The sequence below is a fragment of the Bombus vancouverensis genome, chromosome 9, assembly GCF_051014615.1.
Source record: "Bombus vancouverensis nearcticus chromosome 9, iyBomVanc1_principal, whole genome shotgun sequence".
NCBI classification, from domain to species: Eukaryota; Metazoa; Arthropoda; class Insecta; order Hymenoptera; family Apidae; genus Bombus; species Bombus vancouverensis.
The window spans coordinates 9110929-9131315 of record NC_134919.1 but is presented as its reverse complement, the minus strand read 5'-3'; the positions used below and the strand labels follow the sequence as shown (position 1 = coordinate 9131315).

Here is a 20387-nt window from a genome sequence, read left to right as displayed (position 1 = left end):
GCGCTTTGCTGTTCAAGTGAGGCAATCTAGACAGATTGCAAAAGTGAAACGTTAAGTTGAACAATGAATCGTGCCTGACAACAACGTTGTCCAAGATTTAATGCGCCAATGTTATTTGTCAGAGTTGCTCGTCGTTGTACTGTAAGTTATGTATAACAAGCTGCTCCAACCGTGGTAAAACTGAATTTACATTGGCAAAGGGGAATGTTACGCATATGGTAGAGCGAGCAGGAACATATACGTTATGAGATCCTACAACGTGGAGAACTGGTGAATTCCAAAAGGTATTGTGGGGAAACTCGAAAAGCGATAGTTACAGCGAGGTATCCAGTGTGGTAAAGCGAGAGTATGTTATTTCCTGATACGGCGATAACAAAGCAAATGCTCCAGAAATTTTGAATTTCTTCGTGTATTTCTTCGATCATGTATATTACGCTTCACGTCTTGAAAAGTGTAAATTTCTCCAATAATTTCTACCAAACATTCGTTTAAAAACATTCTATATTTCTGAAATATATAGACTTTTACTATCACAGAAACCTCAGCATAGCTAAATTATTAAGATTTTAGCAATAATCGTTTTAAGGTACAAACAATAAATCCCCGTGTGTCCAATAAATGGGCATGGTAAAGTACATTTTAAGAAATGTTGTTCTCTCTTTAATTGTTACCAAATACATTAAGAAGAAGAAATACATAGTAGTAAATGTGTATTAAGTGTTGATGAAATATAAGGAGAAAGTAGATCGATACGATATTCAACCATGATTCCTTACTTGGTTCAATTAACAAGACCAAAGAAACCATGTTCATTAAACTCAAGTTACTCATCAAAGCCACTCTGTCACCAACAATTTACGACAGACTCATCATTAGCCGGTTAAAAACGTTAATTCGACAGGAGAGGCGTGAATTGTTGGACGAAGATTGCACGGTTCCCGATAATTCATAGAACGTGGTGAATTATCGTCGTAACAGTTATCCGTCTTCAGCATGTCACGTAACTATGCATCACCAGCCACGAAGGTATTGGGGCATAAGGAGACACGCGGCATAATTTCCTCCCACTCGGGGTTCCGTCGAACCCTCGCCCTCCCCTTTCCACCCACCGAAGTCATAATGAATACGCGCGTTGCGGTCGCATAGCTACGTCACGTGTCACGGGGAGAAACTTTGAACGCTCCTCATCGTGAAACAGCAGTCACACACGTCACGTTATAACGGCCTTGTGCCGTTCGTCTGCTGCTCCAACGACAACGATGACGACTGTAACGAACGCGAAGACGAGTAGGAGAACGTGGAACGACGAACGAAGAACACTCGAGAACTCGTAGACAAGGACTCGGGTCTCGCGGCTGCCTTTTACACTCGGTCTTCTACGACCAGAGGAAACCCGGTTGCGCACTTCAAATTTCACTGGCGCCTTTCTACTTTGCTCAAAGAACGTCACGTTTTCTTTTCTGCCACTCTCACCAATCGTCCTTTTATCTCTATATGTATAACCTTGATGCGACCTTCTGTGTTCGTCAGACTGCTGCGTACACGTGTTCAATTGCGTTATACGCGATAAGTTACGCCATCAAACGTTTGTACTATACAGTGACTGCGAAATGTATGTGCGTATGATTGCATTTATTATAGAACTCGCATATGAATTAATTAGATATAAGTATAATGAATTTCGTATCAACTTGTGGAACTTTCATACGAGGATATAAATTTAATATAGTATAAAAATGAAATGTAGGTCCTGATACAGAACTACTTCATTGGAAAATAAGAGTATGTAAATACTTTTCGTAGCCACTGTATGCATGCAAAACTGCTAAATCATCTCTTAAATAGTGCGATTTTCCTGACAGTTTAACCGTTAAATGATATCATCATATATGACTATGTAACAGTTTGGGTTATATTCCAGTGAATATACCAAATTTACCATTTCCAGTGTAGTTCTAGAGAATATTCCAAATTTACCAATTACAGTTATCCAAACTACTGTAGATCATTTAGGATTCAACAATGCCACTTGAGGATTAAAATAATGGTAGTGGTTAATATTGGAGTTTTATAAAATTGAAATAGAAAACTTAATAGATGTCAATAGATTGTCAACAAACAGTTTTTTATTTTTATTTAGTGTACGAAGACTCAAGGTTGAATTACTTATAAGATGACCTAATTAAAACAAAGGGAATGAAAACATAATGAATTAAGTCTACATCAATGTTGTGTATTGTTGGTCGAAGTGATCACATCTACTATTATATAAGTTGGCACATATCGAATATTTTAATTCAGATAATTTCCATATATGATATATGACATATGATACGTCATTCGATATATTTTTTCAACGATTATTTTCTTTCATTATTTGAGATTTACAAGAATTTCTAATTTTGAAATCTAAAAATTATATTTACAATGAACTTATTAGAATATCCTTTTTTAGTATTCACTCGTCATTTTTCAGTTCTGCATAGCGTCTGACTTTCAGATAGTGATTAAATGGAGAAAATTAAGACCTCATTGAGGCTCAGCTAGAACGAGATGGTTTATTGAAAGAGGAAGCAACTGGTGATAAGTTAACCGGTGATTTTTGTAGAAGAGGCTCCTTGCGGTGAGGATGTTTAGTTTGGTGATAAATTGAGAGTAGTTCAGAGGTTTATATAATTGAGGTAACTTCTAGCTACGACCGATTGCATCCAGTGATTGATTGTTCTGTTACACTATCTATCGACAGATAGTGATGTATAATCTGTCTATTGGCAAATCTTCTGAAGAGAGTGAACTACTATAAGTTTATAATTGTTGAAGACGATATAGATCTATAGTCAATTGTTATAATTGATCCATTTATGATCAAACGATTTTTGTTTGTTCTCGTTTTAGAGGATATCATTCGGAGAATATACATGTATTTAATTAATTTCATTTTAAGCTTAAAACTTATGAATATATTTGGTTAATTATCGAAGTGGAATGTACTTTATTATTTATTATTTATTAGCATGAATGGTATGTTCCACGAATTTTGTAACAAAAGTATTACAGCTTATCGCTATTCTCGTTAATTTTATTATGTTGTGTTATACTTAATTGATGATGCAATAAACTAGAAAACAACTTGTCAAGGTATAATAAAATCTTTGAATACTGCAAAACATTATTGATTACTTAAATATCACACAAATACTAGGTAGAAGATGGCTGGAAGATCAACGTAATTTATATTGGAATGAGTTGCAAATTTTCAAAATCAACTATCATAGAAAAAATTTCATTTATTTTTGCACAAGACAATTTCTAGCTAACCACATCCTAAATTGAATTTTCTCCTAAATGGAAATTCACATGAAAAAATGTTATTCAATATTTCCAATTTATTTTTTCATATAGGCGCAAACTTTCCACAATATCATCATCAACCAAACCTGGCATGATGTATAACTGAAATCACAATGAAATTGGATAACGATGTTATATTAATTGTGATAAATAACAACATCGATTTATGATAAATAGATATGGTCACTTGACTAATGTTCAATGTTTAGGCTAATGTTAGACGTGAGATTGTTAGACGTGATATTTGAGTTTCAGGTGTTAGAATACATCATACATGGTTGAGGTGTTAAGTCTATGACAGACAGGTAAGGATAGAGTAGGATGCACATTATACCAGAAACATATCGAGGTTAAGGTGTTAAACTCCTGTTGAGTTTATGCTAAGGTGCCGAGTCCGTACCATATTTAGTTGAACAGGATATAGCGTTAAATTCGTATTAGACACATTAGATTGTCAAGAGGAATGTGCCTGAGTACAGACATTAAATCTAAATTAGGAATTGTCTACTGGATTAGAATATTAGGTTAGAACTGGTTCAACGTATTAAGTTCCACTTAAATGCCTGTTAAGGGATTAAAATGTTAGGTCTACGATCATCCGGGTTAAGTTCGTGTTGAGTTGAAATTAGATTAGTAGATTAGATTTGAGTACAAAATTTTATAGTATATAAAATGCTCGTAGCGATAAATTGTATGTATATGTATAGAATTGATTACTTCCATTCATTCTGATTTGGGAGGCATTAAAACAAATTTATTATTGACGCATTATAGCGTATTTTTTAATTTCCTTTTTTAACGTTTTTTCGCCGTTCTTTAGCTTGTTCTATAGATGTAAGAAATACGTTATAAGTGAAATACAAAATACGAAGGAAATCGTAATCTACGTGAACAAATTATTTAATTCCTTGTTATTAGCACTCGCTCAAAGATTAAATTTACAATTCATTATTCATTTATATTGATGTACGTATTGATGGGTGTTGATGTAATTTTTCTTTCATAGCTTTAACTATTAATTGCTTTTTATCATCAGTAAATAATACGAGGATACATATAGATGAAAATCATAAATATTCTTAGAATCGAAGAAAGCATTGTATTAAATTCTTTTTCTGTTGCTGCTTCTTTATTCCAAGATGACATTGATATTTTCAATCGATTCTTCTTTTCGTTGATTGCCGAAGTTTAAGACATTCTTTCAATGTTGGAACTCACCCAGCATTTGTAGTGTTTGTGTGTTGCCTTTCGTTTAGAGAACAATAGGTCGCTGCTATAAACGGAGAAAGCGAGAAACTAACCAAAGAGCATCCGGTTCCGGTGCTACCGATAGCCCGTCCTTTCAGCTCTTCGTGTCTACGTCGTAGCGCGTGTGAGTTATTATGCGTGACTCCTCAATTACTGCGAAGGGATAATCTATCTTGTATTTCCGCTATGAAAAGGGAAACCTTAGATGGATGAACTAACAAAATATGATAATAATTTGTTACGTCAATATGACATCCAGGTTTTTCTTTGGAGATAATTGTATTTTTCATGGTATTTTGATATAAGTGGCGGTATATTATGGCGGTTTTGGTATATTATGGCGTGGTACTATGATGTGTTACTCTAGCGTAACACATACGCATATACATTTTATGTTTCTAAGCGAAATGTTTAATTATACTTAATCTTTGTCTGAGAGTTATGTTCATTTATGGACTCGCCGAATTAATTGTAAAATGTAATTACGTTAATCGTTCAACGAAAGTGCAAGCTTTTTCTACTTTATTAATAAACAAAAGAAACATTCGTACGACTTAAGATGACTAATAAAGACACATTGAAATTTTTCGAGGAATCAGAACAACTGTAAAGAAAACTCCGAGTTACTTAAATCTCGGAGTAACGAGGATCTCTCCTCTTAATTAGAATCCTTAAGATCTCTCTTCATACAAATAAGAGTCGCGAGAAATTTAAGTGAACTCCGGCCAAAGAGAGAGAAATGCATGTTTCTATGATATTTATGAAATTCATATTTTGATTGGATTTCGTTATTTTGTAAATTAATATAAAGCTTTGATAATAACGTTGAAAGTATAAAGCATACGATAAAGTATCGTAATTATCCAGAGGTTACAATGTCAAAATAAAGGATTTATCAGTAATATGAATGATTTCGCCAGTGAAAAGCAAACCACAACAAGATCATCGCGTGCATATACATGATTATTTATAACAATAATTTGATATTTGTTTTGTTTATTGTGATCGTAATTCAGTTAACGAAATTCCCAAATATTCCATGTATTTAAATATTGCAACCTTTCCTGTGCTATGATAAATAAATCTCGTTAATTTATATCAATTTATGCCGATTAATTCTGACTAAATTGGCCAATTAAATTGGGTGATAATGTAAATGTCCTTATTTGGGTATTTTCCGCTTATACAATAGATTATACTACAATAGATTTTAATGCATTGAGTCAACATCGATGATGTATTCGTAAAGTATTTTTACAATTATAAATATGTGTAATTTTGTATGATCATTATATATCATTGTATACAGTAATAATTTATTTCTTAATTATTTCACTCATCTTTAATTTGATTAACAGTGAAGGTGCCTATGCACGAGTGTGAAATATAAATAATGAAGGAAATTTCAAAAGAATACAAAACAGTAAACCAAAAAAAAGGAAATTAAAATTTCAAATCATAATTAAATAATTAATCTTAATTAGCGTAGATGTGTAATCCTTATTAGACCATGTAATTTTGTATCAAATTGTTACAATAACTTTTTATCTTCGTATATCCAATCTTTTTCAGCGTTCTCTTTGTAACATTCACCATTTAATTTTTGACAAATGTTCTCTCATAAGTTGCTTTGTAAAGAGATTTGTTAATATTTCAACAAATCATTCAACAAACTTCTAATAACATAAAAATTCCCATATGCGCACCTGTGGTTAAACTTCAGTGGGATCGCTATCAAGCGGGCGATTGTGGCCGTGTCGATATTCTAGAGCGTGCAAAACAATGCTTGCAGCTGACGTTTTACACTTTTCAGCGGCTGATTGTGAAATTGAATAGATTCTTTGACGCAGTTTTCCTCTTCTGTATTCTGGTCGTGTTGATCTGGCCATTCAAATCTTTCAGCGGGTCGATAGACACGTTTCGGTACACTTACAGAAATGTCAGGAAACTGCAGGTTGATTGTTTATACCTATGATGTTTGAAAGAAAAGGATATTGTTGTGTGCTGTATACAATACAGTACATGTACGGTATACATACCCTATCAGTCGAAAAGAATATTATTGTGTCAGTTTGAAGAAAGAAAGAAAAAAGTATTTTCCAACTCTTGTAGAACGAAATATTGTAACTTTCACTTCAAAGTAAAAAAAGAATTCTTGAAAGGTAATTGCAGTTCGAACGTAATTTTGTAACTGAAATACACCTTGACAAATGTAACCAAGCGTCGAGACAGTTTTAAGCTGTTAACCGGGGGAGATACATTAACTTGTCAATCAAATTCTCTTCGATTCCAATAACATAAATTGATTGAAGAAAAATTACAACGCGTTGACTCAACCTCAGTCTTCAATTAGTCAATGCGCTATTTCATTTCTATTGGAAATAATTTATATCATATTCATCAATAAAAGAATGGAAATCGACTTATTTTGAATTAATTTGTCTTGATTAAATTTTTATTTTGCGATACAAATTATGAAACTCTTTCGCTAGATTATAGAAATTTCTGATTAAGCGATGACCCGGTTAACGCGTAAAGTGGTGGTATGCGTATCAAACATCTGTCGCGAAGGGCGGAAATTAATTTTAACCTGAAAGCTCGTATCTGGTTCACCTTAAACCCTGCGAGCGATAAAAAGGAGTGGAACAGCGCTGTATGTAGCCTCCGGTTGGTCCCGCGACATCCGTTCATACCAACTTTCGTCGACACTGATGTCCCCGTGGCGCGCAATAAACACTTCATTGCCGTTATAAAACGGCGATTAACAGCTGATGTTAAAAACAACGCGAAAAGCCCAGACGAGAAACGACGAGGAACGAGAGAACGATTGGCTACGAGCAACCGCGTGGAAATTAATTAGCGAACCAATTTAACTTTAACGATCGTTCGATTGCATCAGACTTGCCCCTAGTATACACGCTGATAATGATTTTCGTTGAATACACTGTGGTACGTGTCTATTAAGGGAGTTTATCAAGCTTCGTTTCTTCGTCGCCTGTTGATTTCGAACGGTCGAGAAATCTTACACGTAGCTCTTGACCATCTTTTTTCTTCCATGAAAGTTTCCTCAGACATCGGAAAACGTTTGTCGTTACGTTACTTTTTTGTACCAGAAAGTAGAAATATTTATCTTCTGACCGTATTCTACCGGACACGAAATCGTCCTCCGTGATAATTGCAACGATTCAGGAAATCGTTGGCGTCGACAAATGAACCGTATCCCGGCACGTAGCACGTTCGTTAAGGTTTTTCATGGAAAATTGACTACGCTAGCCATTATTCTTTTACGCGGTTACACTGCAGTCTCCGAAAGGAAATTATATGTATTTTAGGGGAATTACAAGGACGTAGTTTTCTGGGTTGAATTAGTCTTTTGTTAATTACTCGACTGTATTTTATGTATGTCTGATGAGTGTAAATATGCAGGAACGGATAGGAATGAACGTAAATGTAGAAGTATATAAAATATGAAATGTAAAGTAGTACGGCATATTACAAGTATATTATAATCTTTCAAAGTTATGTTATATAATCTTTATTCAAATTTCAGTTTTATGCGAATATGTAATTAATATTCCCTTCTTCTATATTATTATATATACGGAGGCTACAAGAAATATTTGCATATTATCTTACTTATTTTAGCAATTAACACCAAGTATAATAAATTTAGTATGATTTAGCAGTACTGTCATGTGACTAGAAAAACGTTGATACTATGAAAATGAAATGTATATAAAATTTGATAAAAAGTCGCTTTATTGGAAAATAAGGATAAGTGCAAATACTTTTTCTGACCACTGCAGGTTTTATATCCTTGAACATTCGCATAAAATATAAAGCTACATGTTTTACGACAATTTTAAGTTTCTGCTGTAAAACATTGCATTCTGTCTTGAATTTTACAACTATAAAATAATCTACAGGTCTCGTTAAATTATAATCTCTTGCACATCATTCTCCAATCCAATATTTACAATTATATAAAAACACAGGAATGACTAACCAAGTGTTTAAGCTATATATATTTTTATATTTCTATAAATATACCCCAATACATATGTAGAGTTTCGATGACGAGTACAAATCATTTTATCTTGAATCTTTTCAAAGGGATTGCGATTCATATCGCGCTCTATAACGTAAAATCAAAGCTAACGAACCTATACCTTTTTATTATAAACCAAACACGGAGGGCTGATGGTACACCATTCGATACCTTAACGAGAATGAATCAAATTCTAGGCAATTTCGCGCGATCCGTATTTTATATCTCTAAGCGGCTTCGAACTAGCCAACGAACGGCGCGGTAGCGTTCATCGCATTTAAACGGATCAACGAATCGATGAAACTGAAATTTTTATCGAAGCATCGAGTCTTGTAGCTGACACGGCTTCAAAGCCCCCGGAACAGTTACAGTAAATTGTTTTTCAATTGGGATAACCTCGAATTTCCATGCAATCGTAACAGATCCGACGAAACCTTCCTATGCTTTCGTATAATGTTTATTTCAATACACGTACAGCGGAACGTGGAAGAGTTCGAACATTCCTTCACACCATCCATGAATGTTTTGATATGTGTTATATGGAACGTTTTGAAATTTCATTACCACTCTACTACTCTCGTTTTGATTCCAATAGGTGTATTATTTGCCTAAAAACTGGTTTTAAGAAAAACGATTTTAACAACCATGCATCGATTTCACAGACTTCCGAAACAGAAACTGTTATATCTATAGTTCCAATGCCAATACAGCTTTTTTATTTAATATACATGTAGATAAACTATTTTTGTTTTGTGGACGCAATGACTTGATTTAAGCGAAAGCAGCAGGTATGTCCTTTTGAATTTGCACAGCAATATAATGATATTAGACTATCATGATTACATTGGTAGACTTTGAAATAGAGAAACTGTAGATAGAAGCTACAAGCTATTTAGTACAAGTATGTATTGTTCAAAAAGTCTGTGTTTTTATTATGATTTTTTATCAAATAATAATTTTATAAAATAAATGTTCGAACAAATTGTGTTCTTAATTGGGTAAAGAGAATTAAGGAGGAACATGTAAAATTCGTTAATAAAACAGATTTCTTTCTTGTAGTGATACAATGTTGAAATTCTTATATCCAACAAATTTGGATTCATAGGTAGAATGCTCACCTGTATCTGTCTTATTTATCGAGTATAGTATAGCCTAATTATACATCAATAAATGTCTTGTAACTTATATACGCGTTTTGAGATTGGCTTCGAATATGACCAATATAATCATGACAGTTATGTCTCGTTATAGAGTTATGAAATGTCAAATATTTTATATATGACCCACATAACATGCGCATGAAAATTTTCAATAGTAAGTGTTGAAATACTTTCGTAAGGTACTATATATAATTATATTTACGTAGACACACAAACATACAGAAGGAGAAAGTAAAATAGAGAGGAAGAAAGATAAGTAAATCGATGGTTGAACCTTTGAACGAGATTTAGCTGCACTTGCACTCTGGTCAGTCGTATATTCTACGGCGTATTAGCCACATGCAAACAATTATTCGAGAGGTTTAAGCAAAAGTGCAGCTGCAGCATCCCAGAAAAGTAATAGAATATCGTGCAAATATTTGTGAGCGCATGAATCATAAAATACGTCAGTCGAAATTTGCAAAATTAATTGAATTTTCCTTGTTCTAGTACACACCGACTGACCCACGAAGCTTTCTCTAACAAAATTTCTAACCAAGGAATTTTTATATTGGATTGTGCTGTTTTCAATCGGTCCAACAATTGAACGAAACAGACCAATATTTTCATTTCATTTTTTTTCTCTGCCTATTAACTTTGTATATGACACAAACTGTTGCCGCTGCTTTTTCGTTTAAACGTACGGTGTTTTTAGGCAAATAAGTGATACAATTTGTTCAGAGTTATGAAGCTATTTAAATATCCATTTTTTAACTTGACAGAATATAATAAAAAATGTGGCTATTTTGCAAAAAGTAATATTGTAATATTGTAAGCTTCTTAAACTATACTTTCTCAAATAATAAAGCATTTCAGAAGGAATTTGAATTGTACTATATTATTATTTTGGCGCAATTCATAACTCATAATTAGCATCCTCGATAGTGTCCTAATTTCCTCATTTTTTAATGTTTTATAACATTTAATATTCCAAAATATTATGCAAATATTAATTTTATGAAAGAAATTTCGAGGAAGTGAAGAATAAGTATACATTTCAAATAAATCAATTAGATACTGCGCGAAATGAGTAAAAAGGATTCATGAAATATTTAAATGACCCGATCAAAAAAGGGACTCAGTTCGAAGAACATGATTTGAAATGCCAATTGTATTAGTTAATTCTTTTTCAGTCAAATCACAGATAACAATTGTTTCAAACGTAAATAGAGGGGCTTCTTAAAAGAGAAATCGATTATTTCCTTCCATCAAATAGTAATTCTCTACTGAATATGTATGATCATTGTAATATAATTGCATTGAATAGTGACCTAGATTTTCTTAGTTCTCTCAAGTAACACTTGATGTGAAGAACAAAAGACGAATAAAGAGGAACGAAATTTATTATTCAAGTCTTTACATTATTACCTTATTAATAACAGTATTAAGAGTAAAATTTTTCTATCCATCAGTCATAAACAAGTCCAATGTTCATAAATTATTCATATATCAGCCCTGTTAACGAATACCCTACTTTTTTGTACACGCTATTAGCATGTTTTTAATTAATCTTCAATCAATCTATTATTATATGTGATTTTTTTCCAGCAGAATTCAGTAGTTATTTGTTCAATCGCTGTAGAAGTTATCTCCTCCATTTTGCATTTATTTCCGGTCTGAAACTACTCAAACAAAGATGTAATAATATTTAAATTGTGCAAGAGAGCTTAGGTTATAAATAATCAAGCAAAATCCAGCAACCATACCTTCGAATCAACTCAATATATTTACATCACGTTAGATTATTATTTGATTAAATCTTTGCTCGATGATGTACAAAATTATTTTCATTCGATCACCATAAGCAACACGTAGCATCCCCTGCTGAAGAATATTATCTGGCTTGAGTCAAAACTTGTCTAATTTAATTATCAAAGAATGGAGGCAAATTCACGATCTGATGTTTCATAGAAACATCGATATATATTATTCTAGTATTCGTCAACATGCATGGCCGAGTCTTATGCTTTGTTCAAAAAGACTTTGTTCCGAATATCGTGTAAGAATTCGACCACTCCCGACACGCGTTTCCATTTGCATAACAGAAGCGCGTAGTATAATGGAAATTGGTCTGCGTTGTATAACACTGTGCACCTAGGACGTTTGTATACACCTACAACTCACAGTGAAAGAGAAAGGAATTTCTCTCATTCGCGTGCTCGCGAATAATTAGCGGACCTGGCCGTGACATGAAGTTTGAAACTGCCGCTGACTGGCCTCCTCTAGTGCCATGTCTCTGCACGTTTTATTGTTTCTCCGCTCCGCGTCTTTCGTATTATTGTTTCGGAATTAGGTTGCGACATGTTAGCATTCTTTTTAATCTTGATTTTGCATAACTGTTGATGCACAACGGACGGAAAAAGTGTCACGAATGAAAAGCGAAGGGAATCACAGGGATACGTGAAAAATTTCAGATCCGTATTACGGCGATTGGTTTGATTGATATCAGTCAGTGAATACGAAGATTTATTTTACGTCAAGTGAGTATGGAAGAAATATGATAATTAGAATATTCATGCATTTATGAAAATTTTAAATCTCCATTCCCTTATTTGGTTTTCTTCGTAAAACAATGAACTTCTTTAAAGATTCGTAGTTTAATGGCAAGTCTTCCCTTGAGAATTTTTTAATTTTGATTTTTTGATTAATTTTAATATCATTAAATTATGGTAGTTAAAAGGGACTGTTTTAAAATGATCCAGCTGAAAATGGAAACGACCTGTTAGGTTCCTTGATATAAGCCTTTTAACCTTCTCCTGGTGCCGTTGAGTCATACTTACAATCAATATACAACCCCTTGACTCAATTCAGATTTGAATTAAGTTATTTCATTCACAATTACAATAAAAACTTTAATTTCAATTCGTGTTATATATTGTTAATATTTTCTGAAATAAAATGAAATAAAGAAATTCATGTGATCATCCATTGTAATCTTCCATGTCGAAACCAGTTAAGAGCTAAAGATAGGTAACTTGACGAAGATTTATACAAAAATGAGTAATAAATAATACAGCTAATTACAGGATAAAAGATATTTTTAAAATCTATGAGAAGGTGACAGAATCTCGTATATGATTTCAAGATGGTAATATCGAAATTGGTTAACGGTGTATTGAATTTTAAAATTGCTCTCCTACAAAAGCTAGGAAATGTGACTTATCTTGTCTTTCCCCTGTGGTCTTCATATATTATAAGACAGATACTGGGTACTGCAGGTTTGAAACGAGCAGAAGTGAAATATTATTATAACGTACTTGATATAAAAGAGATGGCTTAGTAGTATTGGTTAAAAGTAGTACATGTAATTTTAGTTCATGCTAGTACCTAGCCGTAGTAGGGGATGATTAGTTATGAAAGAACGAAACCGAAAATACAATACAAACTTTTATATACGACATCTACGATATACGATTTCTTTAAATTAAGGAGACATTTATTCTTTCTAACCGTAACTAATTCATAAAATTGCTCTGGAAAGATATTGTATCCTATACTATATACTAATTTCAGAATTAACAATTCCGAAAATATCATCAAGTTTCGTTCAACACTGAAAGCTGTTCAACAATAGAATTCTAGTGCATTACTAAACATTAGAACCGGAAAGTTCTCTGGATGAAGTTTTCTCGGCGTTAGAGAGTCTCGCGAAGTAGAATTCAATGACTTTTCATCGAAAGTTAGAAGCTAAATTCAATTTCAGCCTTAAACTTAGAAGTTGAACGTCCTTAGGTATTGAAAAGAATATTAAGAATGCTTTTTCTTAAAAGAATTTGACTGACGTTTGCTTATTATACGATTTCTTCGTGAACTTTACAAAATGTATACATATTAATCTTGCATCGTATGATTGGATAAGATTTCTAATTAAGAACAGAATTTGTTCAAACCTTTCATTATTTGATAAAAATTCTCAATAGAATTGATAAAAATTTATAATACAAAATTTCCGAATAACATGGAGTTAAACTAAATATTTTGTGGTCTGCATGTACATTTTCAGATTTGTTTCAAACTTTACTATCCACCATATTATCGATATTTCAAAATGTTTCGTATAACACACGTAATATATCCATAGGAGGTGTCTATGAGTATTTGAATACTTTCATTATCACATTTTCGAATTTTCAGGACAAGAATACAAATCATTATTCTGAAGCGACGCTGACACTGATAAGAAATGTATCAACGAAACCGACTATTTACAGAAGAGGTTTAATTGATCGCGAAGAAACGAATTTTTCTCGCAGAAAAGAATGCCACGCATTACGTTCCTATGCATTCCATTTTAATTACGTCTTTCCGCCGCTTTATGCCCGTGACGTCCACTTAGTCATACATTCTTCTCTTTCAGTTCCATTCGGCCATTGATAAAAGCTGAATATTAATTAATCAGGGTATGAGTTCAACGATGAAATTATCTTTGCCGCGTACCGCTATGTTTTCAGAAAGTTTGTATCCTCGCTTCTCGAGAGTAGATCTTTCCGGATGGAACTGCAGTAACGCGAAATACGTGAGACATAACGTGTATTTTTATCTCATATCACATTCTTTTCTTAAAAGTGATACAACTCAATGACATCACAGAACGCAATGAAATACCTTTGAATATAATAATACACTATTTTATTAAAGTATTTTACATTTTATATGAGCTGGTTTATACTTGAAATTATTTTACTTGAAGCCATTTTATCTAAAATCAAGTTATTGATATTTAAATCCATGTTCGCCCATGTTGAAATTAAGTGACTTCACTAATGATGATGAACATAGATATCTGAAGAGACACTTCAAGTGAATACAAAGATATTTCAAATTGTGTGAATTTTCGGTTCTTGATTAATACTTGCAAAGTTACAGCGACAACTGCAATCCGAAAAACACGTCATTCATGTTGTATCAATTCTGTAACAAGGACACAATATACGTGGCCACCTTATTTCGTTTCATTCAGGAAGAATAGTGATAATTTAGGGGAATGATTTTAGTGATGAGCAAATTAACGCGGTTCCTCCCGCGGTCGTTAACGATATTTTATCGAAAGTTTCCAAAGGCTCGTATAGGAGAACGCGGATGTTAATCTATGCAAATCTCTTGGCTGCGTTGTATTTAAACAGGATTAGGACAAATTTTAGTGAGGCTTTTAATTTAAAAGTTTGGCTGCCCGGTGAATTTGGACCAGTGAATTTCAATGTACGGCTCCAACGGCGCCAGTACAGATTGCACTTTGTTTTTTCACGCTCCTTTGAAAATGTCCTCCCCCTCCCTCTCATCGGTGATGCTGGAACGTTACGGCGAAAACAAACGAACGCGACCCACATAATAATTCGCGATGCTCGACAATGATGTTTCCAAAAGTACGAGCATTCGTATAATTGCTCGCCGTTCCGATGCAAACTGTTATGATCGCGAGCATACTGGAAAATATATTTTTTAAAATCACTGCATGCAAGCCAGAAGTTTCACGGACACCAAAAAATCCGAATTTTTATTTTTGACAGCAGTTGGTTGCATAATATTTTCAAGCACATGTAATCGATTGCCTGAGGATCGATTTTAAACATTTTAAATGTTCCAGTTTATTTGAATATTAAATGTTGTTCAGATATGAAAAATTATTATCATAAAATATATTCTCTATATCTCAGTCGACCGCGAATTTTTTGATTATTTATTGTTAGTGTATAATGTTTTAATTATTTACTCATTAAATAACGGTGAAACAAATAACTTTGCTTTATGTATAAGATAAGAAAAGATAGGAAATCCTTCACTTAATTTCTTTCATTTTTAAGGATTAAATAAATTAGTAAATAACATTAAAAACTGAGTTTAATTCAATTGAATTTTTTTGAACTCGTAATATTTTATATTATACTTTAATCGAAGATCACGAGTGGATAATCGTGAAAATTAATTATAAATTGTTTGGATAATGAAATATTCGATTAACGGATATTTCTAATTAGGGTACTTTTACGATAGAATAAATTGACTCAGATATCGCGGTGAAACATTAAACGCAAATTTATTCTCACAAAATTATTAAATTTCGCACTTAATTTATCTTGTCATATGTGTACAAATGACATACATACGAAGCTGACTACGTTTTGAATTCTTGCTCATTTTGACAGCACCACTGCTACGGTCAATCACTGGTGGGTTTGTCTACCACAAATCATTGACTCTCCAGAGGGTTGCTACCCCGGAGAGAAATCACGGCCAATTCCGAAGAACAATGTAGCCCTAACCAGGCAGAGCCCTAAATTTTTCTCTGCTAACTATTTCAAGACAAGAAAATAAAGTAACAGCTCAAGATCAATTTTAAGAGGAGAAAACGAACCTTAATGTTATAAATAAAAAGTCTAAAATTGTAAATAAAAAATTACGTTTATTTTCTATATAGCATCTAAAATATAAAATAAACAAGTACAGCAATAAATTTTTGTCGAAATTCCTGTGTTTAATTTTAAGTATCCGCATATTTAGAAAATTATAGTTTTGAAAGACTCAAGAGTAGTTCCTATATATTGATTAAATATTTTTTTAATAACGGAGATGCGTGATCATTAATTGATAATTATTATTTGAAACCTCAGCGAAATAAGAAACGAAATTTTTAATATTAATAATACGGATGTCTAGGGGCATGTAATCCCCATGGCGTTATTCTATTCGTCATTCATAGCAATTTTAGGAGATCCTTTCCGTTCAACGGCGCAGAAAGTCCTACTTCCATTGTGGGACAAAGTTATAGACTGACTTCTCGTGAATGTTTTCCCTCCCTGTATTCTACATTCCTATCTCGTTAGAAAATTTTCTCCCTTTATTCCCCTTCAAGATCCCACCCATCCCTAAAATGAAATACACCGTGTATCAAGTTATTATTATACTAAAGGGACCATTGCAATTGTTTGAATAAATTATCTTTAAGGACTTTCTATCATCACAAAAGAAAACTGTGTAACACTTCGAGTGTTATTTTCATTATTATATTTAAAATTATATGTATTATATTTATTATTTATGTTAGATTATATTATATATTTAAACAACAATCATTTTGCAATTTCTCGTGTAGTTCGTGATTTGTGTAAATCATGCTAGCTTTCTTTTCTTTACGCCAATATTTCTTTCGTATAGTATCAGTAGTGATTCGTTATACTAAATTAAATTATATTACGTACATTTAAAAATATTATATTATATTTTACAAATTCTTATATTTTCTTTCCTTCTTACATTAACGTTCAGTTGAAAAGCTATAGTAGCAATTTGTGATTTCGTTTATTCATTTTTAGAAAACTGTAACCTAACAATAGAAGCAAACAGTGTGTCTGTAATTCATGCTGTATTTTCTAACAAAGAATGTATATTGTACCGAAAAATAATCTCCTCGTGGAGATTAAAATTGCCTGAACGAAACGAAAAGAAAAGAAAAACATTCATTGTAATACACGCAGAAGAATAGTGGCAAGTTTGAATTACCAAGATTTAGGATCAGGCGAAATTTTTTACGAAAATATATCCGTAATGCTATCAAATGATAATATAGCTAATGTGTCTAGTTCTAGCTAAGTCAGCTATTATAATTAGTTGCGCTCAAATCAGTGTTATTGTTCGTACAATAATACAAGCTTCAGTATGTTATATGCGTAGATTTATGTATGTAGAGCTATTATAATACAGTTTTGTATAAAATGGTCATACATGTAATGATTGCACTGACGAACCCAGAACATGACCCAGAATATCAGGTATACGAGCAATCCGTGGATGAAACTACTATACTAATTATGCTGTTTAATGATATTGCAGTATTTCTATGCATATAAAACGTTACAGTAGAAAAGAGTGGAATATACAGAGGTTATTTGTAACTTTAATCGAAGCTATTCGTCTACCAAAAAATATCGTTCTGGCTGTGAACCAAGAAAGGTTTACATCGCCTTAAGTAAGAAGTACTACCTCGATATAGGTATACAGAGAAGGTTTTTTTTTGTATAATGTGCTGTGTTATACATGTATTACTGACTTAATTTATAGTTTACCTTTAAACGAACAAGCAAACAAAATGGAACGCAAAGTTGTTACATTCGCTTGTCTACGTTAAACGTGAATAATTATCCATTATATTATAGTCGAATAAAAATAAAATTATTCGCAACCTACTGTTCATTATTTTTTCATCCGTAACAAAACGTGAAACCTGTGTCACATAAAAGTGTAAATTTTTATGGTTAAATTGAGCGATGTATTTTAAAACGACAAAGAAAATGGTTTTCAATCTTTTTGAATACGAGAATAAAACAATATTTTATGTTTAGACAGAATTCTGTTCATGAAATTAATCTACATTCGTATAAAATTCTTTAGTCGAAAAAATGTACGTGAGTGAAAATATACGATCGTTGTTTTTCGAAAAATATTTGGATCGATTCGTCATATGGAGTAATGCCCTCATTGTCATTTTTCATCTAAATTTAGTAAGTTCCTATTTATTAAAAATTTTTCACGTGTACGTTACTAATCGTATGTATTAAAACATCTATTTATTTATGCGTTACACATTCATTGAAAAGCTTTAACAAATTTTAATTTATTTTTTATTTTACATCATAAGGCATATGTGATTTATAGTGAAATAAGGCCACGGAATAATCTTCAGCTTGTACCAGATGTTACATTTTATACTTTATATTATAATGTTATTAGAATTGTCACTTCTTAGCATTTTAATGTAATTAAATATTTGTTCAAAACATCCAAGATGATTATTCATCGTATACGAGCTGCTCATAGTTCCTGGTATATTTGTTGTTATTTAGAACGACCCCTCGTGGAAAGTTCTTCGCAAAAAGTTCACGTCAAAGTTTGCTTTGACTTGAAGTTTCAAATGGCCACGTGAAAGATTCAGAGGGAACTTTTCCGCCCCTCAATATGCATTAAATAATTCCTCACTTAAATCATAATTTCAATGCGATATTTTCATAAAAGGACGGACAATTTTCGTCACTAATAAAATGAAACGGTACACTATAAAACATGAACATTGTATTATTATAAAATATATAGTTTCCTTCGGTGTTTTCGTAGAACTTAAATTAAAGAACGTAACATAAAACTTTTCCAAGAGTAATTTGACAAATTCCATAACTTTCTGTCAATATTTTTATGTTCAAATATTTTTCAATCTCAAAGTATATATTTACAACGGAAGAAATATTATAATTTGCACGTTGAAACGCTCTGATTACCCGAATAATATTTCTACGACGGGATTTAATTCATGATTTAAAAGGGCAAAATAAATAGTCGATTACGGGAACCACGTTCATCATTCACGCGATTACAGCCACTAACAAGACGAATCAAATAATTCCGAGCGACCATTTACGACACTTTCAGCGAAGAAAATTAATTGCAACATCCTTTTCTACGAAAAGGGGTTACCAAAGCAGCACACTGTGCGACGCGGGATTTACATAATCGTAATGAATAGCGTGCAAGCAACACGCATACAGCAAGTATCCTTTATTCCTTAATCCGTTTCTCCAAGTTCTTGCATTGTTTACCCGTTTTCTCATTAATACTCCAAACAAGAGATTCTCGTATATATACCACGCGTCATCGCGGAATTATGTAACGTTCAACCTACCACTGTTTCAAAATACCGAAAATATCCAAATTACCAGATTCGTTAGTTTTATTTCACCGTCGATGTTTAGAAAAGAAGATTTCAAATCAAAATTTTTAACAATGAATTTACTTGCAAGATCTCAAAGTAGAATTGGAGAATTTTAGTCAGACGATCGAACACTCACCTTCTGATCGATGAGTCGCTGCAACAATGATCAACGAGCTCCATAAGACCAGATAACGCGTAGTTACCCTCATAGTTGGTGTCCTCCAGGATTCTGTTCGTTTCAAGTCACTCACATGCACAGCCGGAAAATGTACGCGAGCCGGAGTCCAGATGCAGACTGACTTGTCGTGCAAAGTCCTGCAGGAGCAACACGACACGCATGCGTCCTGGCTTCCACGTGCCTGTCTCTTTCGTGTCTTTACTACTTACGGGAGACACTTGCCGATGTTACAGACGCCTCGTTCTTCCCATCGTGTAAAGAAGATTTCAGATATTTGTCGAACGGATTGTAAAAAGTACGATCGCCCTTAAGCGCGTTACCGGAAATTTTATGCAGCCCACTCTCCAGGATATTAACCTTTTTGTGCTTCACTATCATTGGTATAATTATATATTGGTAATGAAGGAACGGTTTCTTGTAGTGTTTTTACCAATAACAATTGAGAAAGAAAAGAAAGCTACTACGACATCCTAATAACGTGAAAACTGAAACAAGAAACAAAGAAAAAGGTTGTTGTATAAATAAATTTAATAATATAGAAATTGTTTCTTTCAGTGTTTTTGATAATCGTGAAAGACAAGAAGATTATTAGGTAAATAAATTTTCAGATATTCATAATGTTTTTCTTTTTTAAAAAGAAAATAAAGTTCTTAATTTTCGAATGCT

The 20387-nt window shown here is 32.8% G+C and overlaps 1 protein-coding gene across 1 annotated transcript in view; it reads right to left on the bottom strand.

Annotated features, from left to right (window-relative positions):
• The window catches only part of LOC117163442 (neurotrimin), a 298534-nt gene extending 278510 nt beyond the window's left edge, over nucleotides 1–20024 (bottom strand). The window contains exon 1 of the mRNA XM_033345713.2: nucleotides 19680–20024. Within this exon, the coding sequence (XP_033201604.1) occupies nucleotides 19680–19752 (73 nt within the window). The 5' untranslated portion in view covers nucleotides 19753–20024. The remainder of the gene's footprint in view (nucleotides 1–19679) is intronic.
• Nucleotides 20025–20387: the final 363 nt, after the last annotated feature.